This window comes from Parastagonospora nodorum (genome assembly GCF_000146915.1).
Source record: "Parastagonospora nodorum SN15 chromosome Unknown scaffold_14, whole genome shotgun sequence".
NCBI lineage: Eukaryota > Fungi > Ascomycota > Dothideomycetes > Pleosporales > Phaeosphaeriaceae > Parastagonospora > Parastagonospora nodorum.
This window is the reverse complement of record NW_001884562.1, coordinates 123,401-150,462: the sequence shown is the minus strand read 5'-3', so window position 1 is coordinate 150,462 and position 27,062 is coordinate 123,401. Positions and strand designations below refer to the sequence as shown.

The following is a 27,062-nucleotide window of genomic DNA, read 5'->3' as shown; positions in this document are numbered from 1 at the left end:
TCATGCGGCAGCACGGACGCTAGTGTAGGTTAAACCGTCGCTTGCAGGGATCTAGCAATCGCGTGGGGTTCTCGCTTGTCAGCTCATGTTCCTGATAGATAATCATTGCATGCGGTCGCAAGACGTCAAATGTGGTGGAACCTAAAAATTTCATGGTATTTGCGCAAGAAGAAGCCTATCCAAGCATGTAGGCATCTATATGGTATCATCCAAGCTGGCACAAAAGCTAAACCAATAGGTATCCAGTCGGTACAGAATGACTAAGCCAGAGACCAGAAAGGCAGATCGTGGGCCCCCAATGCCATCCTTCATGTGCGCGCCTATATTGTTGCATGGTTAGAGAACTCCAAAATCCTGAACTAGGAACATATGCAGAAACCAGAAGAAATGTATAGTACAGCGAAGTCGAAAAAGTGGTTGGTCGGAGCCAGTGAACGGTGGCACGAGGGTGGTTTCACAGATCAGGTCCTCGATGCAAAAGGTCGCCGACTGTGCGAGAACGACATTTCAAGATCTTTCTCCATTGGCGAGACGGCTTCGTATTCGGCGTTAGGAGTGTCGAACCCCAGCTGCAGGTCTTTCTCGGTTGTAGGCGTACTCTCGAATTTGACCTTCTCGATAATCTTGCCTAAGCTCGTGGCCGTGTCCGGTCGTTCGAAGTCCTCCTCATCCACATCCATAGCCGTGGGTATGCCATGAGCAATGTTGTAGTTGCGCAGCAAATATTGCTGTAAGCGGTATTCTTGTCGTGCCCAGCTCTCATCGACTAGACCTAGGGCAGCTTTGATATCTTGATCCGATAGTCCGGACGAATGTGCCTTGTCTTTGGGTGCTCTCCCCGCTACTTTATTTGCGAGCTTACTTCTTACTGAATGCCCTTTGGATTGTGTATGTATGGAGACTTCGTCGCGCATTTGTTTCACCTGGTCCTCGGTCTGCTTGAGCGCCATCTGCCTGCTTTCCAGCATTGATGGAAGATACAAGAGCGTCGTGTTGCGGTGTAGAGCATTGACCAGGTCAGTGAAGCCGGTCAATGCAATGCCGTTGTTCTCGCAGTAAAGATATTGCAAGCTCGTGTTGACTTTGAGAACGTCGGCAAGAGTGCTCGCGCCTTGCACGCCAAGCTTCTGGTCTCCTCCAAATTAGCTTTGAATAGGAATTGATGGGTTTATACACACATTTGATGTACAAGACACGCAGGGTGCGGTTGCGCTGCAACCCTCGCAGTGCCTTATTGATGCCCACGCCGAGCTTGGTCGTTTCCAGGCGAGAGTCCTCTCCAGACATGTCCAGCCATTCAAGGGCGGTGTTGTCCGCAAACATCCTCTCCATAGCCTGGCATGTGTCTTCTGTGGCATCGCAGGGCAGCGATGCGCGAGAGATGTCGAGTTGTCGGATGGTGTTGTTTGCGCCGAAAGCGAGGATCATCCTTCGGAATTCTGCTTCTTCCTCAAACTCGATCAGGCGCACTGCTAAGCTAGACGGCGCATAGCCGCCAGCAATTGCTTTGGTAAACTTCTTCAGATCCCGTTCGATATAATTCTCGCTGACATCAAGATGAAGCTCACGAGCTTTCCCCGGTGTTTCAGTCATAGATTGCAACAAGTAAGCGATGTCTTTTCCCGTGAGATAACAATGATCCAAGCGAAGTTCCCGCAGCCCCTTCGACTGCTTATAGTTCACTAGGTAGCTGTCATAGTCAGTATCTTACCAGCGATGTTCAATTACGACAAAGCTCACCTGGCTATTGCATCGACCATGGGAGAATTCAAATGCGTCCCACTTAAAACCAGTTCTTGCAGCCTCCATCCTTGCATCGTTTCTACTGATATCATCGGCTCTGAACCGGCTGAGACAGCGATGTGGGACAAGTTGAGCTTGGTCAGATAGCCAAATATACCAATCTGAGAGTCAAAGATAGTCGGCGAAATCCTGAAATTGTTGGAGGATAAATCAAGTGCCTCGAGTGTGTTTTCCTGGGCCCGCAGAGCATCGAGGACCAGAGATAGTGCACGGTCACTGAGACCGCAGCCGCTCAACTCAAGCGCCCGCAGATGGCAGTTCCGCTCGACCGCAGCTGCTACCAGGTAGTCCAGGTCGGTCTCGCCCAGTGGAATGTTATTCAAAGCAATCCAGTCGACGTTCGTATTCTGATACTTGCACAGTGGAAACAGCGCTTCCACGATGCCGCAGCCCCCATCTCTACCACTGCCCTCGGTGTCCAAGTGGCCCCGCCGTCGCCTTGTGATACAAGAAGTGAAGTCGAGTCTCCTGAGTTTGCGATTGCTCAGAGCCAGAGCACGTATCTCTTGCACCAACAGACACGCCTGTTCAAACTCTTCAACTTCAAGGCGCGCAAATGTGCCACGCTTTGTCTTCATGCATACATGCTCAGCCCCATATGGATCTTGGAGGCCATTCAAGACATCCAAGTGTATGCCTTTGAATGAGATGCCCACGAATGTTTCGTTGTATCGCAACGAGCGCATTACCGCTAGCAGCTCAAGACTTGTGTACTGATTTCTCCTTGATGATGTAGGTGGCAACAGCTCGAAGCGAGGGGAATCCTCCGAGGGGTAGGATATTTGGTAGCTGATAGTTTCAGGCTGCACATCGTATGCAACGCAGTAACCTATCAAGGTCCGGTCTAGAGAGTCTTGGTCAATTGACTGAGGGCTTGACTGTCGTAGCATGTCTTGTCTCAACCCGTCCGGAACAGCGTATTGATATGGCCGCGACTCCCACTCTGGCCGCAATCCTGCTTCGGTATACCGCAAGCGCGCAGCGATATCGTGTGAAGCCAGCGACGCCAAGTGTATCGTCTTTGGACGCTCGAGGGGTTTTCTACCAAGGCATTAGAAAAGTCAAGTTGCTGTCGAACCATGCTTACCGGAAGGTGAGAAGAAATGTATCGTCGACGTCGCTCACACAGACTTCGGTCAGAGTCATGATGCCGTGCGATGACTGCGCACTAGAGGAAGTCAAAGATGGACTAGACGCCCGCTGAGACGACGGTTTGAACAGTGGGATCAAGTGTACTTTGTGAACGCCAATGGCGAGGAAACAGACCGAAGAAGCTGCCTTGGTAACGTCGTCCGAAGATGACCGTGAGGTGGCCTTTCCCTGCGGCCGAAGCACAACCCTGTAAATGGCATAGTGTGGAGGAACATAGTCGCGTTCTGCTTCTACCACGCGAGCAGCCAGATGCGAGTTGTACGCTGATAGCGGATTCGCATTGGCCAATCTTGCGTGATTCGCAGCGTCCCGTAGCTTGGCTAGCCATGTGTACATGTCATCGGGATCGGCGAATTGTAGAGTCAAGCATGCAGCATGGTTGGAGTCGTCGTCCATCCAGTAAACCTCGATAGCAAAGTGTGGCCGGCCATCGTCGAGATGGTACACAGCGACAATGTGCCGCAGCGGTGTGCCCAGGTCGCGATCTCCCGAAGACTCTGATGCGACAGACTGGATGTCGTGCGAGGAGCCAGTCGAAGGGTTCTGGCTATGGCGGTAGGAGGGAGTGCGAGTGTAGGGAGATGGTATCCTTGGCTAGTCAGCATACGTATGGTCGTCCGTGGCCATAGCATACTTACGCTGGGAAAGCCTCTGCCGCTTTCGATTGCGTCTTGTACCGAATGAGGTGTTTCTCCGTCAAGACCAAGAACTCCTTCTTCTTCCGAAACATGGAACTGCTCGTCTGAACCTCGCCATAGTGCAGTACCTGCCCCACGCGGGTATCCTCAGCCAGGTACTCGCCAAACCCAGTCGAGTTGCGCGTGGATGTCGCAGAGAGCGGCTCGTCCTCGTCTAGCAGCCTGGACCCGCGGATGGAGCCAAAGACAGAACTTGCGCGCTTCAGACTGCCTCGCGATATGGTTGTTCTGGGCGATCCGGGCGCGGGAGTCTCTGTTATGGTAGTGCCATCGAGGGACTGCTTGTCTCCATGCTGCGATATGTCGGAGATTGTGGACATGAAGGATGCGGTCCGCCGCTTCCGCAGCAGAGTTGAAGGTTGCGATTCATCCTTACTGCTGCTACTTTGCAGACCAGTGAGGGCTGTCAGACCACTGCGGCCGAAGATGCTTCTTCGCTTGTCCTTGGACATGCCGCGGGTTGAAGCAGGCGATGCGCCACCCGACAGAGTTCAGCAGCGCAGAGATGGCATGCAAAGGACTGTTAATCGACAAGTTTGTTTCAACACCGTGCAGGTCCGCGGAACATGCTCGAACGCGCTTAGAAGGTCAGGTCAGGTCCAACTCGAGGTTCAAATGTCGCGCTCCACCAATGACAGTGCTGGAGCGTCGTATTGGACGGGCAGTCGGACGTTGGGTAGCGTTGGATGTAAAGGTTCAACGTTCGCGCAGCCTTGTCTCGATCTCCGCGCTCGGGTCAGTCAAGGTGGGCAATTGCAGGCGTGTGGTCAAGGGCAGCGCACGCATTCTGCGCACGGCGTAATTGCGCTGCAATGGCCTGCGCGATCGCCCCAATCTGTACCAAAGGCTCGGCAGAGCAATTGGCAACAGCAAGCTCCCGTTGCGCCAACACGTGCTCGCAGACAGCGCGCACCAGATAAGCAGACGCTACAAGAGAGATGAAGGGGAAGCCAAAAACATTTGACACGCGTCGCGAAGGGAGTGGGCCTCGAGCTGCTCCACGCGTCAAATTGGTACCGCAGCACTGATGGCGGGCGTGCGGTGACGTATGTGCGGCGTGGCTGCAGCGGGCGGAAGACAGCCTGTGCGAGACAAGTGCTGAAAGTGAAGGTACATACAAATAGGTAGGTATCTGCAAGGCCAAAATCTGGAGATTCTTATTCTAGACTAGCACCTTCTTGCGTGGCACTGTCGTTCCCAAAATCTGGGGAGCTTCGCGGCGGGAGGTCCTGACGTACATGTCGATCGACCATCGGCGAAATAAATGTCAAACGCCGACATAATTTCTGACCCGGCGCGACTGATCGCGGTTGCTGTTGCACGCGCCACGGCCATTACACTCGTTGCCCCTCGCCCGCGTCGTCCCTCAAGATGCTCCGTCGAAACCTCACCCGTGTCTCGCCGTGGTCGCGTGAGCCAATATGTATTTTCTGTAGTGCACGGGCGCAATCGAGAACGTCGGCAATCCGCTCGTTCAGCGCCACTGGTTTTCTCTCAAAGAGAGAAAGAGCGACATCCGACTCCGAGGAAAACCCCAGAAAATCCGAGAAATCAAACAAGTCAAATTCTCCAAGGTCACCCGCGAAGGGAAAGGCGAAGAGGGAAGGCAAACTCAAGTCTGTGGTAAGATTTCATTCGTCTGGGTCACCAGAAGACCCGGAGCCACGAGCAAGGGCAAAAGTCGCAGAACCAAAGCACGTAAAGGAGAACCCTCGGTCAAAGAATGACAAAGAAGACCCAGGAGGAAAACGAAGCCCCAGGCCGAAGAGGGAGCTTGGTTCAGATGGCTATGTGCCCATGTCGCTCGCGGAAGCTATGGCCGGAGAGGAGGGGCTGGAAACGGCTAGCAAAAAGGGCAGCAGGAACAGAGACAAACAGCTGGAGATACAGGTGTTGGAACCCCAAGACCTCACATTTGAGCCCGTCGACGTTGAGATACCACCGGTGCCAATGCTCTCGTACGGCCTCGATCGTGTACTGTTCAATCCTGGCGTCTACCGCCTGCAGGATCCCCGGTCGCGCATATACAATTTCGACCCGTATCTCGAAAAAATCATGCCCGTCAATGAGTTTGACTTCGATGCTCTCAGCGAGTACAAAACTTCGTCCAAAGACGAGACCCTGTTGGAGTTGACCAAGCGGCTGGGCACCAAGTATACTGGCTCCACCTCCAGTATGTCGGGAGTTTTGCAGCATTTCCACTTTCTGCTGTCCAAATTCCGAGAGCTCAACCACAAAATGCTTTCCCGCGGTTTCCCGGGACCCTTCAAAACGGTTTTCTAAGATTACATTTGGACCAGATGCCATATTCTTGCGGTACAAGGACGGCATATATGCCATTGATGCCGACCAAGACCTACGATACACCCAACATTATGAGTTGGTTAGGCCACTCTCTTGAAAAACTCCTGACGTCCGACCGCAAGGAGTTTGAGTCTTTCCGTCGGTCGAGCCCAGAGCCGGCGCCCGCCGAAGACAACTCGAGCAGATGCTACCATTATTCCAAGCAGGGCAACCTACTCATGCGATCGCAACTCGACGCCCATGATCCGCGACTACCAGGAACTGGAGTATTTGACTTGAAGACGAGGGCAGTAGTCTCCATTCGCATGAACCACAAGGAGTATGAGTCAGGCACGGGATATCAGCTGCGTTACGCTCAGGGCGAGTGGGAGTCATTCGAGCGAGAATTCTACGACATGACACGTGCGACCATGCTGAAATATTCGCTTCAAGTACGCATGGGCCGCATGGACGGCATTTTCCTCGCATATCACAACATTGAGCGCATCTTTGGTTTCCAGTATTTGCCCCTTGGGGACATGGACAGAGTGCTACATGGTCAGGAGGATACTCGGTTGGGCGACCAAGAGTTCAAGCTTTCGGTAGCCTTGGTCGACGAGCTGCTCGGCAAGGCAACAGCTGCATTTCCTGAAACTGTAAGCCTTCCACAATCTCTCTCTTTAGCACATCTAATGAAAGCAGACAATCCGCTTGCACTTTGAGACGCGCGATGCCAAGGTGCCATTCATGTACGTCTTTGCTGAGCCGGTCACGGAAGAGCAAGCAGACGAGCTTCAAAGCAAGGGAGAAGCTGCTCAGAAGCACTTTGCTCGCACTGTGGTAGGCTTGGGTAAGAACCAGGAAGAGTGGCAAAACATACAAGACGAGGTCGACGAGCAAGTGGATGAAGACGAGGGCGGCGAATTGGTAGAGGAGAGTGCAGAGAAGTCGACGCAGGAAGAGGACGCCACCGAGACTGCCGAAGAGCCTAGCAGTGACGCCAATGAAGGTCAAGTCGCTGAAGGTGTAGACGAAATCGAAGTCGATGAAAGTGTCGAGGAAAGCGAAGTCGATGAAGACGTCGATGAAAGTGAAGTCGCGGATGGCGAAAACCCTCCAACCGATGCTGCCGAGGAAGCAACACCAAGCGGGCCGCTAATGGGATGGACTCTAACCACGCGTAGCAAGGTCAACGGCTGCTATGTTGACCGACCAGTTGGTTTCACAGCAGAAGACGAATGGCAACTGGAATACCACACTCCAAGAAATCCCAGAAGCGTCGCGATGGAGGTTGTACGAAGCGGTCAAAGAGCGACGTCGCGGCCTCATCGGCCAAGAAGAACAAGAAGTCGACAAGAGCCTGCAAAACTACCGGGCCTTGATCCAGCGCTTCAGCAATAGAGGTAGAGCTTGGAGGGAGGAGCAGGATAAGATGAATGAGGAAATGGGCATCCAGATATACAAGCCCATGGGACCTGGATCCGAAAACGCCGTACCGACGACTGTCGAGATGAAAGCGACGCCAGAAAAGACGAACTGAGACTAGAGGAGGCGTTTGGAAAGGTGTGCGATGTACAAATATTGGTGCTACCGGGAAGTGTAGGATAATGTAGAAATGTAGAATATGACGACACGACAGCATTGGTTAGAAAACGGCATGGTCGGCGTTGATAGCAAAGCATATAGATAGGATGTCTTTCCGAGTTCTGATGAATCAACACACATTACGCTCTTGATTGTAGACTTGTCTATATATGCTAGCGAAGACACTAAGTGAGGTTGGAACCAAGGATTTGGATACAAAAGGTGGTGCAGCGGCGGGACCCTGTGCAGCCAGCCATTAGCGACATGAGAGCTCCGCAAGCTCCTCCGCATTGCTGTGCCCTTCGGAGATTGACCCACCCCGCCATACCTACACACCCTGCATCTGTCATGCTGAGCATGGAAGCCACGAGAAGTCCCGCGCCAATGCCACGCGAAGCGCACGATTGCTTGTAGTCGATGTGACGCTTGCGCTTGCTCTTGCCAAAAACGCGGCTGATCCCCGCCGACGTCACTTAGCCTTGGAATACCTACAGTCCGCCATAGCTCCACCCGCTTACCACATCACTACCGCACCACAACCGCCATGGCGACAGACGAGAATGTCGACACGCTGCTTAGCTTCATAGACGGCCAGCTCAGTCGCGACGAAGCTCTGCAGCTTCTCAAGGTGGGTAGTGTTCCTCACGTGCATGCAAGCAGCCTCCAGGGCTAACCAATGCGTGCAGATCAGCGACAACAATCTTGAAGCCGCGGTAAACAAGTTCTTCGAGACGGGCCCTGCGAATATCAACAAGCTCCTGAAGGACGTGGTACCGAGATGGGACGAGACTGCGTTTGGGGGAGGCCAGAATGATGGAGTGCCAACCAGTACGTACAAGCACGGCAGCACCAAGAGACGGCGGGCTGACAAGACGTCTTCTCAGGCTTCAACATAGACTACGGCCCCCACAGCAATGTCCAGAGCAGAGCACCCACGCGCCCGCCCTCGCGAACGAGCCAGGTCTCTACACACCTTGGCGATGCGCCCATGCAGAGTACGTGTCTAGGGCACGAGATGGAAGGCAGATGCTGACTGGCGGGGCAGGTATAGAGAACACGCAGGAGTCTGGCGTCGTAGGCGGCTCGAAGCCTGCGTTTGGGCCCGCAAACCAGGACTATTATCCTGCCGAGACGTGGGCCATGGTGCCGACGTCGACTGAGGTCATACCGGATCCTTCACCGAGCCAACGCAAGCGAGAAGAGGGCCATCCTGCCATTCTGAAGCCGTCGCCGAGGTTCAACTATCTGCCTGCGCTCATCAGCATCCTGCACTCGATACCACTATTTCGAAATGCGCTGCTGGCGCCGAACATCACGCAGAGGAACTACTGGATGGGCGACGACTGGTGGAAAGGCAGTCCTGCACTGCCTGCCCGTGTCACCGACACGGCCGCCGAGCGCGAAGAGGCACACAGTCTGGATATAATTTACGAGGCACAGCGACTAATGGCGTTTCTGGACAACTCTGACAGGGCCTATGCGACAGTAAGCTCGATGCTGGAACTCGACGCCTGGAAAGAGTCGCGTCCAACTATGGAAGACGAGGATGACGATCTCATCAAGTTTCTCATACTCTGGAGTGCCGCCCACGAAGCCCAGGTCCCTGCTGCCCAGCTCAACGGTTTGATAAGATCTATCGTCAAGATTGGGAATGATACCGTGGAAAACTTCGTCCTCGATGCATCTGTTGTCAGAGAAGGGACCAAGAAGGACTATAGCATCTACGACGTTCTCGATGAGCATCTCTTCTCCTCAGCTACGGGAAGCGCACATCTCTCGGAACCAAGCAAAGTGCTCATCTTGCGCCTCACGTCTGCGACTACAAATGCACAAGGCCTGGGCTGCCGCATTCCCGCCACTCTGTACCCTGATCGCTATTTGGAAGCCAACAAACCTGTTATCGATGCCATGTTTGGTGACATGAAGAAATACGAGGACGACGTGAAGGAGGTCGAAACTACGATTCAGAGGCTAAAATATCACACACCTAAGAAAGAGAAGGCTAAGAAGGTCGAGACTCTGAAGCTACTCGAAACCAGCATGAAGGCCTTCAAGCCACAGACCGAGAATGAGACGCCAGATCCGAAAGATGCCATGGTCCTCTCCCAACTGGAAGCTCTGCACCAAAGCATCGAGGCCAAACTCGCTGCTCTAGAAGAACAAACCAAGCAAGTTCGCGAGACCCTACACAGCATATCCAGCCGCTTCAAGCCCATCGTCGACGACGGCGCTGAAGCCCTGATCGACCTGACCGAACCCTCCTACCCCCCAGGCCAAAGTCCCCAAGACGCCATGCAACACCCCTACCACCTCTGTGGCGTAGCCACGCACTTTGGCGTCATCTATCTCCTGCACCCCGATAACCAATCGCCCACCCCCGGCGCCCAGCAATGGTGGCGCATCCAATACGACACGGAAACCTCCTCCCCCAGTCTCCGCCGCGACCGCCTCACTCAACAAGAAGTCGTCGAGCGCGCGGCGACCGAATCCTCCGCTGCCCTTCTCATCTACGCACACGCCTCTGCTCTATCCGTCGCGCCCATTCCGCTGTCCAAACCGCTCGAAGATTTTGTCAAGAAAGACGCGCTGAACTTCCACGAAGAGTTGCAGACAGATTGGCAGGAGATGGACACCGCAGCCATAGGCGATTGGGACAAAGATCCCCCGGACTACGAGTACGATTGGAATTCCATGTCTGCGCAGCAGTGGCATACGAGTGCGAGGGCGCGGGGGGATAGTAGTGCCACGCTCACGCCGAATACGGAACATGATGGTGCTGCTGGGGTCAGGGAGATGGTGGAGGTTAATGGCGGTATGGATGCGATGATGGGCGTTGAGTCGAGCAGGAGTAGTAGTACGATTGAAGGCGATGCTATGGAGGTTGAACACGGGACGGCGGTCGTCGCGGATGAGGGTGCGGGGAGGGAGGGGGACGAGGTGCGGGTGCAGCATATTGAGGTTGCGGAGAAGAAGGGCGGGTAAGAGAGGGCATGGGAGTTGCATAGCCTTGGAGTTTCTTGGGCGTGCATTTGATTTCGACTTTGGTTCTGCAGTGGAAAATTAATGTCTTTGATCACGCATTTTGGCGACGGCGATGGAGATATGGCATTTGTACACTTGTATGACATTTTTTTTTGCATCTGTCCTGCGTTCCGACTTTCTGGCGTCTACTCTATCTGCGTCTCTGTTGATATATTTTTTTCGTAAGCAGGGATTCGGCTGGATTACAGGCCTGCTCGTCCGAAATTTTATCGGTGCGCGTGGTGATGGCGGCTCTGCGGTGCGTTGGATCGCGCGGTATCGTTGCCAATTGGTTTCTGCTGTGCAGATGCTCAGACGCGCTGGTTTCGAGCGGTCGTATGGCATGTGTCTCGTCGTCAGGACGGCTCTGCGCTCCATCGTCACTGTACGATCATGTCTTTTCCTCTTATTTTCCCACACTCTCACCGCGCCGCCAGACTGCCACTCGCACTCCGCATGCCCATCTCGACCTCCTCGACCTCCCCCTCTTTCCCCCCGTGCCTCCTCCTCATCCCCATCTCTCGCTCTCCCTCCCCAAAAATCCCATACCCAACTTCTGTCCCCCTCTTCCTCTTACTCCCATACAACTCCTGTTTCAACTCCCTCGTGTCCGCCCTCACTAGCTTTTCCTCGCCGAGCCCCGTGCGTCCCCTCGCCGCCCTGGCCATTGCAAACGCCGCGCGCAACGGCGTCATCGTGTACCCGCCGCGCACCAAGGAGCTGCAGAACTGCGCGTCCAGCCACACGGCGTACATGCTCAGCGCCCAGGCGAAGTGGCAGAAGACGAAGAGCCCGGAGAGCATGGAGCTGAAGCCCCATTGGTACGTGGGGTTGGCGGTGTCGGGTAGGCAGCGGCTGCGTTCGGAGAGAAAGGTGTAGTCGTAGGGCTTGGAGTTGTAGCAGTAGGATGATGTGGTGTTTAGGTCGAGGAGGTCAAAGGTACCGCCGTGAGTTGTTATGTTGTATGTTTCTGCGCCTGAGTGGGGGTTAGTTTTTGCAGGCAAGAGGAGAGGGACAGAAATAAGGGGTTGCGCACATTTCTTGGTTTCGCCGGTTTTGCCTTCGAGGTCCCATCTGCCGAGGGTGAAGGTTTTGTTGTTGCCGGGGTAGTTGAAACGACCTGGGGATGATGGATTAGCTGAGTATAGGGGAAGGTGTCTTGGGATGGTAGGACGTACATATATCTTCGGGGCTTGTGAAGCTGTTGGAGTAGCCATAGTTAGAGTTGATATGAGTTTGCTGGTACTCTGTGATGTTGACTATGGTACCGTTGTTCAATTGACAATCGCCTACGTACATTGTCAGCTTGATTGTCTGAATGTGCTTCAACTGGCGTAAAACTCACAGGATCGACGGCGCGAATAGAGGGCTTCAGATTTCTTGTTGTACAGCTCAGTGTCGAGGCAGGTCGCATCGTCCCACGTCTCGTTCCAGGTGCCCGTAGCCACGAGCGAGTACTCGATTGAAGCAGCAGGTATGATGTTGCTGGTATTGTCGAGCGATACCCAGGCGATACTCGTGCTGTCGTATCCCGTCATTGCGCTTAGGAACATGGGTATGCTGATGATATACAACGTGGCCAGCCACACGTAGAAGAACAGGGCCTTGGTGCGTTTGCTCTTCGCATACCACAACTCTTTGAGCAGAGTCCATAACGACAAGAGGCTGGGCCCTTCGAGTGCAATCCTCTGAAAGATCTGGAATGATGCTGGATGCCGTTCGATAGCACGGAGCAGCGCATCAGAAAAAACTATGTATCCAACCCACCAAGCCAGCAGTTGCACTCCGCGACCAATGAGGACGTCCCATGCCACATCAATGGTCTTGGCTTGGGAGAAAGTGAAGCGGCCAAATGTCTGATCCAGCACAAACATTTTTTCAACTCCCCTGACTGTCGCGTTTTCCGGGGTGCCAAAGCTCTGCCCACAACTCTGGATTTTGTCTTGAAAGATGCCGTAGAATGGACGGTCGCCATTGCCTCCGGTATTGACGTGCGTGAAATTCCCAAGCAACACCATGGGCGTGATGCCGAGTGCGAGGACGAGCAAAAATGCATAGATCTGCTCTTTTGAAGGAATGAAGGCCTTGCTGGACCATTTCCCATTCGTCTTCAAGTTCATAAATCGGTGGAACGTGTGTGGTGCTTCCGCATAAGCCGCCGCCCAATCTGACTTCGTCGACCATCGAACATTTTGCTCCGTCTCTTTGACCGCGCGTCTTGCCTCCCCAAATACACGCATCCAATCCTCTCGTGAGCGCCAATTCCATCTCTTCTTTTCCTCCTTCTCCTCTACATCTCGCGCCCAACTCGACGAATAAGAAGGAAGGGATTCTTCCGTTGGACTGGCCAATTCCACCGACACATAATTGCCATCACTCGTCATGACGGGCGTTCTTTATACAGACATCCAACAAGGCACACTAATGCGTGGCAAAGCAAAACTCGGGTCTCGTCGCGTGTGGGATCAAGCAACGCGAAATCTGGGGCACCGCGCGAGGTTCAAGAACTCGGTGCCTGAGCACAGATAACGGGAATTCCGCCATGGGACCTGGCGGGCGAATTGAGCATGTGGGATCGTCGGAGGTGGGTGGCCTGAATGTACTCAGCCACCCGCGCATGGCAGGGGTGGCCGTCCTTTGAATACGAAGATCTCATATCGGAGGCATTACGGAAGGGCACCAGAGTGGACTGACATCTCCTTGAAAGCGCTGCAGTTTATAGAATATTATTCCAATTGACATGGTGGCAATTATCTCTGGTTGAAGCGTTCGTGGTTGCTGTGTTCTGAAGACGACACTAGACGATTCCGCCTTGCAAGGGTCATCCAGGCCCGCCACACGTCACAAGTATATGGCATTTGGCCCCATTGGAGCTCCGAACCACCATTGATAGGTATGTTGGTGATACAAACACAGCCATATCATGGACGATACCTGGAAACTATGAAGTTGATCGGCGTGCTTACGCCAGCAATACTTACACCTGCGTAATGCTGCATGAGCGACGGCAGTGCACGGAGGTCGAAACGTCGATGTGGAACAGCCAGAAGTAGAATCATGTCGCGAGAGGATGACAAAGAATGCACGCATAGTTATAGATATTTGTGCTGGTGGACGATATTCTAGCTTGATGCGCCGTCTTGAAGAACCTCACACTCAGAGAAGCGTCCACTTGATGATAAACACATAGCATACTGAATATCACGACATTGTCAACGTCTAGGTCTCACCAACCTATCAAATCATGAGATCTCCACCGATAATCTGGTCTTGATAGCTTTCAATGACTGTTAATGTGTGTACGCATTTCGCCTCGCTCATATGCATGCAAGTGAAGGTGAAGTCGATATGCCGCACACGCATCTCCATCAACAGTACTCATCGCGGAATTCACTTCATCCTCATCTCTCTTCTTCACTTTCACTTCCCTGGATATGTAAGTCATGTAGCCGCCTCTCCCTCCTAACCTACTCAACCACTCCACCAACCTCCCGCAACCAACTTAACCCCCAAAACAACCAAACCCATCCACCATGCCTCCCAAGAAGAAAGCTGCCACCACCAACACCCCCGACGAGCCCGGCGGCGCTTTTCGCTGGACTCTGGAGAACGAGCGCAAAGCAAGTCCCTCTCCCCATCTCCCCACCTTCAATTCTAATACTTCCGCAGCTCCTCGTCCTCACTCAAGGCCGCTATCTCTCGGGCGAAGACTACGAGCGCCTCGTGACCGCTTTTCCAGGTACGCATTACAACCCAACTCCGCCATCTTCAGTCTTAATTTTATTAATGCAAGCAGGCACGAATCTCAACGGCGTGAGGATCAAATGCTCGCGGTTCCGCGTGGAGCAGAGGAATCTGTATGAGGAGTTGGGATGGGCGCTGCCGGATGGTGGCGCGGTGAAGAAGACGCCGAGTAAGCGTGGTGCAGACGATCAGGGTGAGGGTACGCCGACGAAGAAACCGCGAGCCAAGAAGGGCAAGGGCAAGAAGGATGAGGTGGTTAAGAGTGACGAGGGTGAGGGTGACGCTGAGCCCGGAGATGAGGTTGTTCCTGGTGTGAAGGAGGAGCAGATTGACGATGGTGAGGCTTGAGCATCTGACTGATGAGATGGTGGATACGTCTTGGAAAAGGGCATTATGTACATTACTTCGACGGCATTCTCGGCATGCGTTTAGTTCGACGAGATATCTAGGCCCGCGTTCAATTCAACAAGATGCTTGGACATACATTCAGTTCAAACAAGGTAGCTCGAGTACTCGCAAGTGAAAGTGCACTCACAGTCATACTCCACTTTCCCACCCGTCCCTCACTCTCAGCCCTCATTTTCACTCTCACTCCTCCGCGTCCCCGCCAGACACCCATAACCCACCCCGCCCAGCCATTCTCTCCCTCCCTCCACACACTCCTCAACCCTCAACATCCAAACACGAAGTCCCAAGTTTACCATCCACCACCAACCCACAACCATGCCTCCCAAGAAACTTTCCTCCTCCCGCCCCAACGACACCTCCGATGCCCCCACCAAGTTCACCTGGGAGGGCGCAAACGACAACAAAGTACCTCATCTCCCCGTCCCTCCCCCACTCTTCTCCGTACTAACATCCCAACAGCTCCTCCTCCTAACCCAAGGCCGCTACGTCAAGACCGACGAGTACGAAGCAACTCGCGTCCGCATTCACCGGTACCCTCTCACCCTCCCTCCCCTACCTCATTCTCTGCTAATATGATTCGTCAGGCACGACCGTCGGCAGCATCCGCAACCGCATTTCAGCCCTGCGCGTCAAGCAGCGCAATCTCTACGAGGAGATGGGCTGGGATGTGCCCGAGGGCGGGGCGGGACATTCTGCGAAGAAGAAGCGTGGAGCCGAGGGTGGAGATGAAGGCACGCCCAGTAAGAAGCCGCGGGCGAAGAAGGGGATGGCCAAGGCGAAGGCTGTGGAGGAGGAGAGTGAGGAGGCGGCTCAGAATGATGACGAGGAGATCAAGCCTGAGAACGGTATCAAGAAGGAGATGGTTGATGACGAGGAAGTCTGAGCTTGGCGTGGACTTCTAGGCTGACGGAGATGGGGTTGGCACAACTTTCGGATGGCGCTCTGGGTATGCGCGAATGAGTTGGATTTACAGTGCGTGCTATAGTGGCAATCGGTTCCTGACTGAACAACAGCACTGCTTCAATGAGAACTCCCAGATCGAGCCTTTCGCCTCATTCGTAGACGTACGTGAGTGTAGCCAATTGCCGGATTTGTCTATGACCGTCAGCATGGAATACATCAAGTGAGACATCGGCATGGACAAGAAAGTGCTGCAGAATATGTATTGGGGATCGCCACGATATGGTTACTTTCTTCCTGAATGCTGAGGTATCTTTCTAACGCCACGCGCCGTATCCGTGACCTTGATATCTGATCTTACGCCGTAAAATGCATCCCACATGTTGTGTCATCATAGCCCAGATGCTAGGCTTGCTCTATTTATCACCCTTCTTCTTGCGCAGCGTCTGGCCAGCACCTTCAAAGTGTTTCGACTCCTTCTGTTCGCCTTCCTCCTCTTTGCCCTTGAGGGGCTTGATCTCGTAGCCGAAGAACAGCTTTCCAGGAGCTAGTCGGAGGGGCTGCGGACCGTTGGTGCGACGCACTGTGGGTGGCGGGTTTGATGACTGTCCGGTAATGGGAGTGGAAGCCTGCGGAGTTGGAGCTTTGCTACCCTTCTTGGCAAGCTTGTGGCCAGTGGTGAGGAAGTTGTAGGATGTGGCCTGGGCTCCAGCGGCAGCAGTGGTCGATGATGGTGCGATGGCGGCGTAGTTGATAGATTGTGCCATGGTCCCCTGAGAATGGAGTGTACCGCCCTTTCCAGCCATGACACCCTTGCCGCTCCGCGGTGTACTCGTGCCACTCGTCCTCTGTGGCTCCTGGTAGCCGATGGGTGGGGCGAAGTCAACCGACAAGTCAGTCTCCAAAGTGCAGATGGCTTTGCTGGCATGCTCGGGTTTCGTCTCTAGGACTGCTATGCTGAAGACGTCATCATTGTACGCAAATGTGAAGATGTCGCCCTGGGTAAGACAGGAGAAGTTTCGGAACGCGTTCTCGAGAACTGCTTTGGGATCGGAGATTTCGAGGAACGACGGATCTTGCGGCTGTAGCTTGATGAATGTGCCGAGAGGAAGGTTCGTGGACTTGACCTGGAGCAGATCGCCAGGCTCCAGTTTCAGTGTCTGCATGAGCTGGGAGGCGTCAGTGGACGGTGGCTGGTACAGACTTCTCACGACATACCCAGTATGGAAGATAGATCTTGCCCTCTTCCGCAATGAACTCCAGTACACCCGCATGTGTTGTCTTGCCATCCTCTTTGCCGTTGATCAGCTCAAAGAGCATGGGATATGTGATGTGCAGCCGGGTGAGCTTGTCGAGGGCGCTGGGAGGAAGGAACACTTTGCCGCCGTGGTTTGCTTCTTCGCGCTCCGGACCAGGCAGCATGACGATGGGATAGCAGCGGAAGTACTCGTCGAACCGCCGTGGAGCGCCGCCGCGCCGCATAGCTTGGTACATGGCCATCGGGTCGTCTTCGTTGTAGAAGCCGGGGTTGAACTGCGAGAGGTGAGTTTGGTAGTAGTAGAAGTGGTGGGGTTGTTCTGGGTCGTTCTTACCATGTTAGGAGACCAGATTCGGTTTGCGGTAGGTACAATGGTGTAGAGTGAATGCACAGGGCCGTTGTGGAACAGTAAGAAGGAGCAAGATGGAGTGTGTTATGAAGTCGTGAACAGAGAATAGGCCAGAAAGCGAATGACGACAGGGTGCTAGGTAACGATGCGGTAGCGCGCTACTTCACCCGCGTCGGAGCTCTGCAAAAGACGCCGACGACCGTGCTCAAGCTCTCCAAAATGTCGCGACCGACGTCACTACGCGAATTCACCCACGACAGCGCACATCACCACTCTTGGAACCATGGCCAGCTCTAGCGGCACGTACAATCCTGCGCGACCGAAACGCGCAGGGGAAAAATTCACGCGCACACACCATCTCGACGGCGACGAACCGTCATCGAAGAAACCGCGATTTGACCCCCGCAACCCCTCCACGCTCGCACCCGATGCCGATGACGAGGAGGATCCAGTGCTAGAGGCGGACGTAATAGGGAAGAGCGCAGGAATCAAGCGCAATGCAGTCAACATCGACGGCTATGATTCGGACAGCTCCACAGAGAACTTCAATGCACGCGCAGAGGCCAGGAAAAGCAAAGACAAGCCTGTGAAAGACAATGATGATGACGACGACATGTTTGCCGACGAAGACAAGGACGACGATCAGGACGAAGAGTCACGGAGAGACCAAACGCAGAAGAAGAAACTGCGTTTTCTCGACGTGGACGAGATTGAGGGCCAGGAAGAGAACAGCAAGTCTGGAGGGCACGTGGCAGCTGACTTCACCAAAGGGCCTAAAGAGGCCACCGATGAGATGGAGAGCAGCAGCGATGATGGCGACGACGAAGACCGCGACCGAGTCGACTCGGACATGGACGAGGAATTAGGCGCAGGCAGCAAGAAACACCATGCGCCAAAGGTAGACGCGTTCAACATGCGTGCCGAGCAAGAGGAGGGCCGGTTCGATGAAGCTGGAAACTTCGTGCGCAAGGCCTACGATCCAGAGGCTGCACAAGATTCATGGTTAGAAGGGATATCGAAAAAGGACATGAAGAAGGCAAAGGAGGCCCAGGACATGAGGGACGCTGAGCGGAAAGCCCGAGAGCGCGCAGAGGATGCCATCGCGACCAGTGATGTTCTCTCAAATCTCATCTCATATCTGGAAGTGGGAGAGACGCCTATGGAAGCTTTGGTTCGGTACGGCAAGGCTGCACCGAAGAAGCAGCCCAAGAAAAAGAAGAGCCAAGCTATGGAAGTTGATGCTGATCCAGCACAAGAAGCTGCAGCCGCGAAAGCTAAAGCAGCTATTGACGCTGTCACTGAGTGCGCCAGCCGGCTCTCAGATAGAGGTGCCGAAGACATTTACGAAACTACTCGCGAGATGATTATGCGACAATACAAGCGTGAGACTGGAGAGGACTGGAAAAACCCACATCCCGAGGCCGTGCAGTGGGAGTTCCATTGGTTCACAGCACCGGAGGGGGACAATAATGGACCATACGACCAAGCCACAATGCAAGCTTGGGAACAGGCGGGACAATTCGCAGCCGGTGCCGAGTTCCGTCGAGTTGGCGAGACCGAGTGGTCGCGGTTGCTGGATTTTGACGACGATTGAACGATGCTTTGCGGAGAATTGATCTCCGATATCAGTTCCAAGACTCAGGGTCGATGTGGTGGGGACATAGCTCCCGGACGATTACCTTGTTTGGTGTACATGTACCACGCGAACCCTCAGGCGGGAGCATCTTGGAAAGCATCTCGAGCGTAGAACACCGATATGTCACCGAGTAGGTCGAGGGCTGCTGTACATCCAACATGTCACTTTTGCATTCACGGATCGTCTTAAATCAGGACCGTTTCAGATGCCGTTCAAGATGCACAGACAGTAATCGCGGTGGAATAAATCTGCGCATTTCCGGAGCGACTTCTTCAGAGAAAAGCCGTCTTTGCCAAGAAAAACCCTTCTGATAAATCTCTACAGCATCTTCCATAGGCCAGTGCGCACTACAAATTACGACGCTTCGTCGGTATACTCTCTACAATTCACTCCGTCTTTCACATGCAGTACTTCGCGAAGTCTACAGCATACAGCAGAGGCGACCCGGTGCTAACCGCTCGATGCAGTCATCAAACGTGATTCCCGCATTCTGGCGCTAACAGCTCGGTCGCTCACGTCGAGGTACCGATTGCATCACATCACATGATTGCTCATGTATGCGGGTAAGCGACCAAGCAACGACGCTCGCCGCCATCGACCAGTCGGAATTCGCTGAACAGCGGGAGGGTTCTGTGACCCACTGCATTGACGGTCCACTGGGCCACGAATGACTTCCGCCCGCACGTCGTGCAACAAGGGTGTAGCCCACCTTGTGCGAGGGCGTGAAACAGCAGAGACGGGAACGCCATGTCGTCGCCATGTTGAAGCTTGGGTATGCTGTGTATGCTGTAGATAGTGTAGGTCTTTCATGAGGCCTGCTTACTCTCAGATACCTATACCAGCACGCGGCGTTGGTCCGGTGCGCAGATGGGCGAATCATGGGTTCGAGGGTGAATCTAGCGGCGCAGTAGGAGGCAGCTGATGCTGTGCTGCTGGCTCACAAGAGCAGAGCAATGTGTCGCATGCACCCCACTACCTGCGACGCTGCCAGTCAGCTCCAGCAAAACGAGCGACATTGCATCTGGAACAGGTGCGTGCGGTGCGCCCATGTCACCGCTGCTTCAAGGTTGTTGTAGCTTCAACAAGAAGGGTTTTGCAGTGATGGCCTGCAACCATGATCCCTCTTGTTGATTTGGAAATAAGAAACGATAAATTCAATGTATGTACATCTCTAGGCTAGGACGTGTATCAAGCCATCCAAAAACAAATAACGCCTGTCAAAGGGACGGGCTGTCGCGTGATTGGCGTCGCCCACGTTTAGCAGGAAGCTACAGGTTCGCGCTGCGGGCCGAAGCCGTCTTGTCAGTTCCAGTCCCAGCGGCGGTGCGCCTGGTGGTTCTTTTGGGCTTCCCTCTTCCCCCCTCGCGTCGTCCAGCCACGGTGCGGCTAAAGTGCGGAAGGGGATGCGGATACTTGTGGTAGAGATATATACTCCAAACACATATTGTTGGGCGGCAGCAAGACCAAGCACCTGGTCGCACATCTGGTGGCCGTTTGATAGCACCGGGCTAGGTGGTATTACATCCAATACACGGCCCTCAGCACCTCTGGCATGCATATGGCCGCAAGGTCGAGGCGTTTTATTGGATGCCACCCAATGCCGCCTCCAACTGCAGCTGCACCCCCTCGTTCTCTGCCGCTGTTAGATTGGGAGCTCCCACCTGCCCCCATCTGCGTGACTCAGCTCGCACCGTCGCGTCGCCAGCAGTGCCTAGTGGCTCTCTCTCGTGTTTTTAGACAGAGCGGTTTTGCTACGAAGCACGCCCCTCTTCTGACGTTGGTAGCTTCTGGTCGTGTGGATCCACCACTGCGGCTCATTTCGAAAAGGAGACGACTCCCTGTCCTTAGTCTCATCCAGCCAACCTCGAACGGAGCTGCGAGAAGGTTCATTTCCTGCCCCTTTTTCCGTTGCGGCCTGGCCTCGTAACCAGACCTGCTGCGAGGGCGTCTTCTGCGTTAATAGGCCGCCGTCTGCGATATCCAGAGCTTGGGACGTTTCCGCGTGGCCCTGCCTTGGCATTCAACCTTGCCCTCTTTCCGCGTTTTTTCCATTTCCCATACACAACACCACAGCAACATGTACTCGGCCTACGACCAGCAGGCGTCGCGGTCGCCGGGCTCGCACCGCAACCCGCAGCAGAGCAGCACCCTGCATCGCATGCCCTCGCGCCAGTTTGACGCCTACGCTCCGCTGCCGCAGTACGGACAGGAGGACCACGCAAGGAGCTACGAGCAGCCGCGCAACTACGACCGCCTGAATGCCACCGTCCACGGCGGCGGGTATGGCTATGACATGGGCGCACCTGCCGGCTGGAACGCGAATGCCTTTGCACAGAACGGCATGGGGTCGCTGGGAGGCGCTGCCGCCGCCCGCATGAAGTCGCAGCAGCGCGGCGGAGGAGGAGGACGCAGCGCCCTGCCGTCGGTGAGTAGCCCCAGTACCGCACAGCACATGCACAGGCACGCCAGTACTGACCATGTGATGCAGGGCTGGATGGACCAGTCGCCCCAGGGCCTTCCGACCTTTGCCCTCCCCAGCATGAACAACGGCAACGGCTCCATGCTCAATCCGAGCTATGGACAGGACGTCGACGAAGAGCTCATTCCCACCGCCATTGTCATCAAGAACATTCCCTTTGCCGTGAAGAAGGAGCAGCTCGTGTCGCTCATGACGGATCTGCGCCTGCCCCTGCCCTATGCCTTCAACTACCACTTCGACAACGGCGTCTTCCGCGGCCTGGCTTTCGCAAACTTCACCACCGCCGAGGAGACGGCCTCGGTCATTGATGCAATGAACCACTTCGAGCTGAACGGGAGGAAGCTCCGCGTCGAGTACAAGAAGATGCTGCCTCTGGCCGAACGCGAGCGCATTGAGCGCGAGAAGCGTGAGCGCCGTGGCCAGCTCGAGGAACAGCACCGCCCGCTGGGTGGCGGTCTCCAGTCGCAGGCCTCTTTTGGTTCCCTCGCCTCCCACATTCCCGCATCCTCGCCCTCGCCCGTGTCTGGTATGCGAGGCGCGCCCAAGATTGGTACGCTCTCACCGCTCTGCCCAACGCTCTCCTGCCTCCTGCTAATCCCTGCCAGATGTCGATTTGAATGACCCTCAGGTCCTGCAGTTCTATGGACAGCTACTAATTTTCAAGGAGGATCCGGCTCGTGACCAGATGACCTTCCCTCCCAACCTATCACCCCCTCAGCGCCGCATCATCCACACTCTCGCGCATCAGCTGGCTCTCGCACACGTATCCAAGGGAACTGGCGAGCAGCGACAGGTGCATATCTTCAAGGTCCATGACAACCAAGGACTCAGCCCACCCATGCCACAGATGCCGATGAGCCACTCCGGCGAGCAGCCAGGCCGCCGTGGTCTCAACCGCGCCGCAACCACTGACTTTAGTGACGTCCGTGATGGATTTTACAATGCCTTTGGCGGTCGTCAGGCTTCGGGCCTATTGGGCTTCCCCGACTCACCGGGAGGCCTGAACGCGGTGCCCAACCTCCGCGGTGCCAAGTCGTACGCCGACTTGCGATCTTACACGCCCTCGCCTGCCCCTTCAACCGCTAGCCACCCTATCGGCCGCCCTGGTGGCGTCTCCCTCGAGGGCCTTGGCTTCAGCGGTACCTCGACCAACCCGAGTGGCACCCCCACTGCAGGCTCAATGTCCCAGCGTAACGATGAGATGCTCGAGCGCGAGATGAGCCGCATGCAGCTCAACAACTCTGGATTTGGACAGAGCAGCAGCCCTCGCTCATTGCGCCAGATGACCTCCTGGGAGAACCCAGGCCCCATCGGCGGCCATCGCGCGTTTAGCAACGCCTATGATGACCGCCCCTCCAGGCAACCCCGTGGCCCGCTACCAGAACGAGGCCAGGGATTCGGTCGCCAACGACAGAACGGCCACCAGAACCGTGGCAGTGATGAACTCTCGTCGCAATCCAACGTCGAAATCCACGTGAACCAATGAGCTACCGCGACGCCTTGACGCACTTGTTGTATTGCCACTCACTTCAGACGACACGTGCGGAGACGTGCTTTCGACGGAGAATGAACGACATATTACGGCCTTTATCGCAGTCTGGCCCGACACAGGATTGACTTTACGATGCATACGAAGAATGATGCTACGACGGTAGAGACTACGACCTTCCATATAGGGCACGCGCCCCCGAACTCGCATATTGATTTGAGTACCGAAAAAGCATTTACGAACATATTGAATATCTGAGTTCTGTCGATTTACATTCTTCGTTTCTTCCTTCCAGCCCTGTGGGATTGTATTACCGTTACAGGGGATGTTTCGTTGTGCATCAGTTTGATTATGTTATTATTTTCTTCAGCTTGCCGTGCGTGGATTGAAGCGCTGCTCTGCTACCACGTCTAGCCTTCTGTCTATTTTGCCGTGGCAACTCAAGGCTCTTGAAGGTCGTTCCAGTTTGCGATGTACCTCAACTGTTACTCGCTTTCAAGACATGGAGCAACCTCCTACCAGGGCTCGGAGCTAACAGGACCTCTCTGCCGTCATCACAACGACACCGCGATAATTCCCGCAATATGACATCTCCGTCGATCCGAAATAGCCGAGCGATCCCATACTACATCAGCGCCATGATCTTGACTCAAGCGACACAATATATCCAATGAAATGCTCCGCGGTTTCTCCCCACGACGCCGTACACGGCATTGTTTCACGTTGACCCGATGCTATTTTGCCTTGGGTCTCTGTTCAGTGCTTCATCCTGCATTGAGCTGGAACCTGTCATTTTCGCGGAATTTCTGGGGAAAGAGGTTTGGATAGGCTGGGGTTTCTTTCCTTGCTAGTATGTATTGTAATATTGCGCATCTAATATATGAGGTACCGCTAGGTATCCTTCCGATCAAAACATACGATTCATATTACGTTCAGCAACTATTCGTGACCGGTCTTGAACTCCTCGCTGTGGGTGAAGCTTATATGCACTCAGTATTTGGAAGTGTTACACTGGAGCCAAGTCGCCTTGGACCTTTTACCAGATGCCTGACGCTCTGCGGGCTAATTACCATAAGCTTACGAATCACCTCCGTTCCTGTTCCTGCTGAGCTCATTGCGTCTTTGCTACGACACATGCAAAAGTGGTTTCGGTCCTACTTTTCCTGATCGAAAACCGGCATGAAGCAAGTTTCCCATGATGCAGCGAGTAAGTCTAATCGTCGATGAAGGCCAGGCTGTCCACTCGGCATGTGAAGGTTGTGATGATCACGGCGAAACTGGTGGAATTCTGATTGCATGGGAGTGAATTGTCGTCTGATGGGGTTTGGGATATCACGATTTAGCATTCGCATGGCCGATCCAATGATGGCTTGACGGACGAGGTTGAGATCTAGAGTTAGTGGCGGATCGACCATTAATGTGACATATGCAAGGCTTGAAGCGAGTCATGGGCCAGCGCGCTAAGCTTTCGGCGAATCTGCGGAGCATTTGCTGTGAACTCATCGTTCGAGCATCGATGCGACATGTTGACTGAGCTGCCACCCGCTGTTAAAACCACGTCTGCTGCCCCGGGATAGCCATCCGGTCTTTCGCGCAACGTGTCTAAACTCGCTCGACCTTGCTGCTTGCTCATTGAGTCACTGCCCGCCAAGTGAGGCCCACGACACTCACCTCTACCCGGCAGAGCATATTTCACCCGCCCGCCCCAACGCCGCACTTCCGCCCTTCTTCGCTCGGCCGTCTGGTTCTGGAAACACCGTCTGGAACGCTTGTATTTGCGCAGGTGAAGCCTCCGTCGATTTCTTTGTACGAGGCCCAGCATCTGTTTGCACAATCGCAATATCGTTTGACCGAAACTGCGACAACGAGACAACAAGCTGGAAGGCACGCGTACATAGCCGCGAGAAGACCCGCGGAGCCCAAGAGCAGAGCGAGAAGTTCCCGGAACCGCCCATCCGCGACTTCCCAAACGGACAAGTGAGGCAGCAGCAATCTACGAGGCTGCTACAAGCGCGAGTGAACGGACACGCACACGTCCGAACCTTCACTGCGCACGGCTCCGGATACGTGCAGCGGGACCTCGAGCAATCATTTTTGGTAGCGAAGCCTACCCGAGACAAGCGACTTGCATATGTCTTCTCGCAAGCGCCGCGCGGTCGCATCTCCCCAGGCCCCGATGCAGACTACGTATCAGCAAGAGGCAACCATCCCCACCACCGACCAGTACATGGATTGGAACAACCCCAGCTTGTCCACGGACATGAACGCCTTCAACGACCCCACGCTGTACGAGTATGCCAACACCGCGATGCCAGGACATAACAGGGTGGTGTCGCTAGAGACGCTCAACGACGGCACAGAGATGAACTCGGGGCAATTGGTGCGACGGAATCAGAACCAGCAGCTGGCCTCTAGGAGGGGCCAATGGGATGGATTCGGGAGTCCCACACAGCAGGCATGGGAAGCAGTGGATGACGACGAGGAGTTGGAGCAGAAGGCGGCGATTGCGAAGAAGGATGCCCAGGCGAAGAGGAAGCAGATCCCGCCGTTTGTGCAGAAGCTGAGCAGGCAAGTTTGCCCGCGTCGCACATGGACTGACGTCTGCTAACATGTGACAGTTTCCTTGATAACAACAAGAACGAGAACCTCATTCGGTGGTCAGACGATGGCAACTCCTTCATCGTTATCGACGAGGATGAATTTGCGCGGACACTGATCCCGGAGCTCTTCAAGCATAACAACTACGCATCCTTCGTGCGGCAACTGAACATGTACGGCTTCCACAAAAAGGTCGGGCTCTCGGACAATAGTATGAAGGCGAGCGAGACGAAAGCGAAAGCTCCCAGCGAGTACTTCAACAAATACTTCAAGCGCGGCCGACCGGAACTGTTGTGGCTGATACAAAAGCCAAAGAATCCCACAGCTGGGCCGAAGCGGAAGCGAGAAGATGACGGCAAAGGCGACAGCGACGAAGAGCGCAAGTACGTCCAAGATACCGGAGGCGGCGGCGGCTATGTCGAGGAACTTGCTGTGCGAGGCAACGACCAAATGGCCATGATTCCGCGTTCAGAGTACAACAATCTGCGCGTTGAAGTTCGACAGCTGCAAGATCAGCAGAAACTGATATCAAGCGTTTTAAGCACCATCAAGCGGCAGAACGAAGAGCTCTACTCACGAGCGACATCATTTCAGGCGCTGCATGAGCGGCATGAAAATTCAATCAACGCTATTCTCACATTTCTAGCGACATTCTACAACCGCAGTTTGGAAGGCAACGCGAATGGCCTGAATTTGGCGGACATGTTCCCCGCGGCGCGTCAACAACCCCATGGTAATGTTGTGGACGTGGACGACTTCCCCGCGCAAGACATGAGCATGAACAAGTCACCACACATACAGCGGAAGAGACAGCCACTTGCGCTACTTCCTGCTCCTATTGTAGGTCAACCAGATCTGCTATCAGCAGCTGGCGGGCGCGCGTCGACTATGAGTCCCTCAAGACCATCTGCGAGTCCACTCACGAGATCGAACAGCAGGCAAGCAGTGTTTAAGAACCCTGCACCACAACGACAACCATCCACCGACGACCACGCCCAGCAAATAGACCCATCCTCCGTCCCACTCAAATCAGAATCACCCGCGACCCAACCCTCCCTCCTTGAAAACGACGCGATCATGTCCGCCATCCAAAATGCCAACGCCAACGCCAGCACCACCAGCCAAGCCCCGCAATTCGACTTCCCCGCCGCCCTCTCCAACTACCAAACCGCCGGCGGCAACGTGCCCCTTACGCCTCAGGAACGCAACAACGTGCTCTCCATGATGGCTGGCGACACCTCCGCCTCCACCACCAACAACGCCCTCACCAACCCCAACCCCCCCGAAATGCAGCGCCTCATCAACGACCTCAGCCAGTATCAGGCAACCCAGAAACAGCTCGAGATTCTGCAGCAGATGAGCGATGAGCAGAATTCGAGGGTCCAGAGTCTACAGGAGAGGCTGCAGCCGCTTAGTCCCAGTGGGCAGATTCCGGGGCTCGGCGAGGGTGCGACTGGGGAGTATTTCGGTGAGCCCGGGCCCTATGATCTCGATCTTGATAGTTTTGTGCAGAACCAGGACTATTTCCCGGGCAACGAAGCTGCTGGTGCGGGTCTGCCGGACTTCAACTTAGATAACGCGACGCCGGATCTTACGGGTGCGGCGTTTGCCTATTGGCAATGCGCCGGATGCCGAGACGCATTTGGGCGTCGACGACGCG

General features: G+C 54.7%; 11 protein-coding genes across 11 annotated transcripts in view; 7 read left to right on the top strand and 4 right to left on the bottom strand.

Annotated features, from left to right (window-relative positions):
- Nucleotides 1–132: 132 nt before the first annotated feature.
- SNOG_09048 (hypothetical protein) lies at nucleotides 133–4,105 on the bottom strand (the record flags this gene model as incomplete). Its single annotated transcript, XM_001799299.1, has 5 exons — nucleotides 133–1,135; nucleotides 1,179–1,690; nucleotides 1,741–2,508; nucleotides 2,891–3,502; nucleotides 3,594–4,105. Coding segments are annotated over 5 exons (2,406 nt in total). The 3' UTR covers nucleotides 133–1,133.
- An 812-nt stretch (nucleotides 4,106–4,917) lies between these two features.
- Nucleotides 4,918–7,476, top strand: SNOG_09047 (hypothetical protein; the record flags this gene model as incomplete). The annotated part of the gene is given in 6 exon segments (XM_001799298.1): nucleotides 4,918–5,064; nucleotides 5,090–5,276; nucleotides 5,341–5,826; nucleotides 6,042–6,592; nucleotides 6,639–7,151; nucleotides 7,168–7,476. 6 exon segments carry the CDS (start codon nucleotides 4,918–4,920, stop codon nucleotides 7,474–7,476), a joined length of 2,193 nt encoding a protein of 730 aa, XP_001799350.1.
- Nucleotides 7,477–8,064: 588 nt separating this feature from the next.
- Nucleotides 8,065–10,502, top strand: SNOG_09046 (hypothetical protein; the record flags this gene model as incomplete). The annotated part of the gene is made up of 4 exons (XM_001799297.1): nucleotides 8,065–8,148; nucleotides 8,207–8,348; nucleotides 8,405–8,515; nucleotides 8,566–10,502. 4 exons carry the CDS (start codon nucleotides 8,065–8,067, stop codon nucleotides 10,500–10,502), a joined length of 2,274 nt encoding a protein of 757 aa, XP_001799349.1.
- Nucleotides 10,503–10,600: 98 nt separating this feature from the next.
- Nucleotides 10,601–12,661, bottom strand: SNOG_09045 (hypothetical protein; the record flags this gene model as incomplete). Its single annotated transcript, XM_001799296.1, has 4 exons — nucleotides 10,601–11,511; nucleotides 11,578–11,661; nucleotides 11,720–11,830; nucleotides 11,887–12,661. Coding segments are annotated over 4 exons (972 nt in total). The 3' UTR covers nucleotides 10,601–11,509.
- A 1,413-nt stretch (nucleotides 12,662–14,074) lies between these two features.
- SNOG_09044 (hypothetical protein) lies at nucleotides 14,075–14,633 on the top strand (the record flags this gene model as incomplete). The annotated part of the gene is made up of 3 exons (XM_001799295.1): nucleotides 14,075–14,161; nucleotides 14,211–14,280; nucleotides 14,338–14,633. The coding sequence occupies 3 exons, from the start codon at nucleotides 14,075–14,077 to the stop codon at nucleotides 14,631–14,633; spliced, it is 453 nt and encodes a 150-aa protein (XP_001799347.1).
- Nucleotides 14,634–15,008: 375 nt separating this feature from the next.
- On the top strand, nucleotides 15,009–15,576 carry SNOG_09043 (hypothetical protein; the record flags this gene model as incomplete). Its single annotated transcript, XM_001799294.1, has 3 exons — nucleotides 15,009–15,098; nucleotides 15,153–15,223; nucleotides 15,294–15,576. 3 exons carry the CDS (start codon nucleotides 15,009–15,011, stop codon nucleotides 15,574–15,576), a joined length of 444 nt encoding a protein of 147 aa, XP_001799346.1.
- Nucleotides 15,577–16,009: 433 nt separating this feature from the next.
- On the bottom strand, nucleotides 16,010–17,093 carry SNOG_09042 (hypothetical protein; the record flags this gene model as incomplete). Its single annotated transcript, XM_001799293.1, has 2 exons — nucleotides 16,010–16,786; nucleotides 16,812–17,093. The coding sequence occupies 2 exons, from the start codon at nucleotides 17,091–17,093 to the stop codon at nucleotides 16,010–16,012; spliced, it is 1,059 nt and encodes a 352-aa protein (XP_001799345.1).
- A 390-nt stretch (nucleotides 17,094–17,483) lies between these two features.
- On the top strand, nucleotides 17,484–18,794 carry SNOG_09041 (hypothetical protein; the record flags this gene model as incomplete). Its single annotated transcript, XM_001799292.1, has 1 exon — nucleotides 17,484–18,794. One exon carries the CDS (start codon nucleotides 17,484–17,486, stop codon nucleotides 18,792–18,794), a length of 1,311 nt encoding a protein of 436 aa, XP_001799344.1.
- A 593-nt stretch (nucleotides 18,795–19,387) lies between these two features.
- SNOG_09040 (hypothetical protein) lies at nucleotides 19,388–19,585 on the bottom strand (the record flags this gene model as incomplete). Its single annotated transcript, XM_001799291.1, has 2 exons — nucleotides 19,388–19,476; nucleotides 19,546–19,585. The coding sequence occupies 2 exons, from the start codon at nucleotides 19,583–19,585 to the stop codon at nucleotides 19,388–19,390; spliced, it is 129 nt and encodes a 42-aa protein (XP_001799343.1).
- Nucleotides 19,586–20,913: 1,328 nt separating this feature from the next.
- On the top strand, nucleotides 20,914–22,801 carry SNOG_09039 (hypothetical protein; the record flags this gene model as incomplete). Its single annotated transcript, XM_001799290.1, has 2 exons — nucleotides 20,914–21,865; nucleotides 21,921–22,801. 2 exons carry the CDS (start codon nucleotides 20,914–20,916, stop codon nucleotides 22,799–22,801), a joined length of 1,833 nt encoding a protein of 610 aa, XP_001799342.1.
- A 2,134-nt stretch (nucleotides 22,802–24,935) lies between these two features.
- The window catches only part of SNOG_09038 (hypothetical protein), a gene marked incomplete at both ends in the record, with an annotated part of 2,843 nt that continues 716 nt past the window's right edge, over nucleotides 24,936–27,062 (top strand). Inside the window, 2 exons of the mRNA XM_001799289.1 lie at nucleotides 24,936–25,372; nucleotides 25,423–27,006. Of these exons, the coding sequence (XP_001799341.1) occupies nucleotides 24,936–25,372; nucleotides 25,423–27,006 (2,021 nt within the window). The remainder of the gene's footprint in view (nucleotides 25,373–25,422; nucleotides 27,007–27,062) is intronic.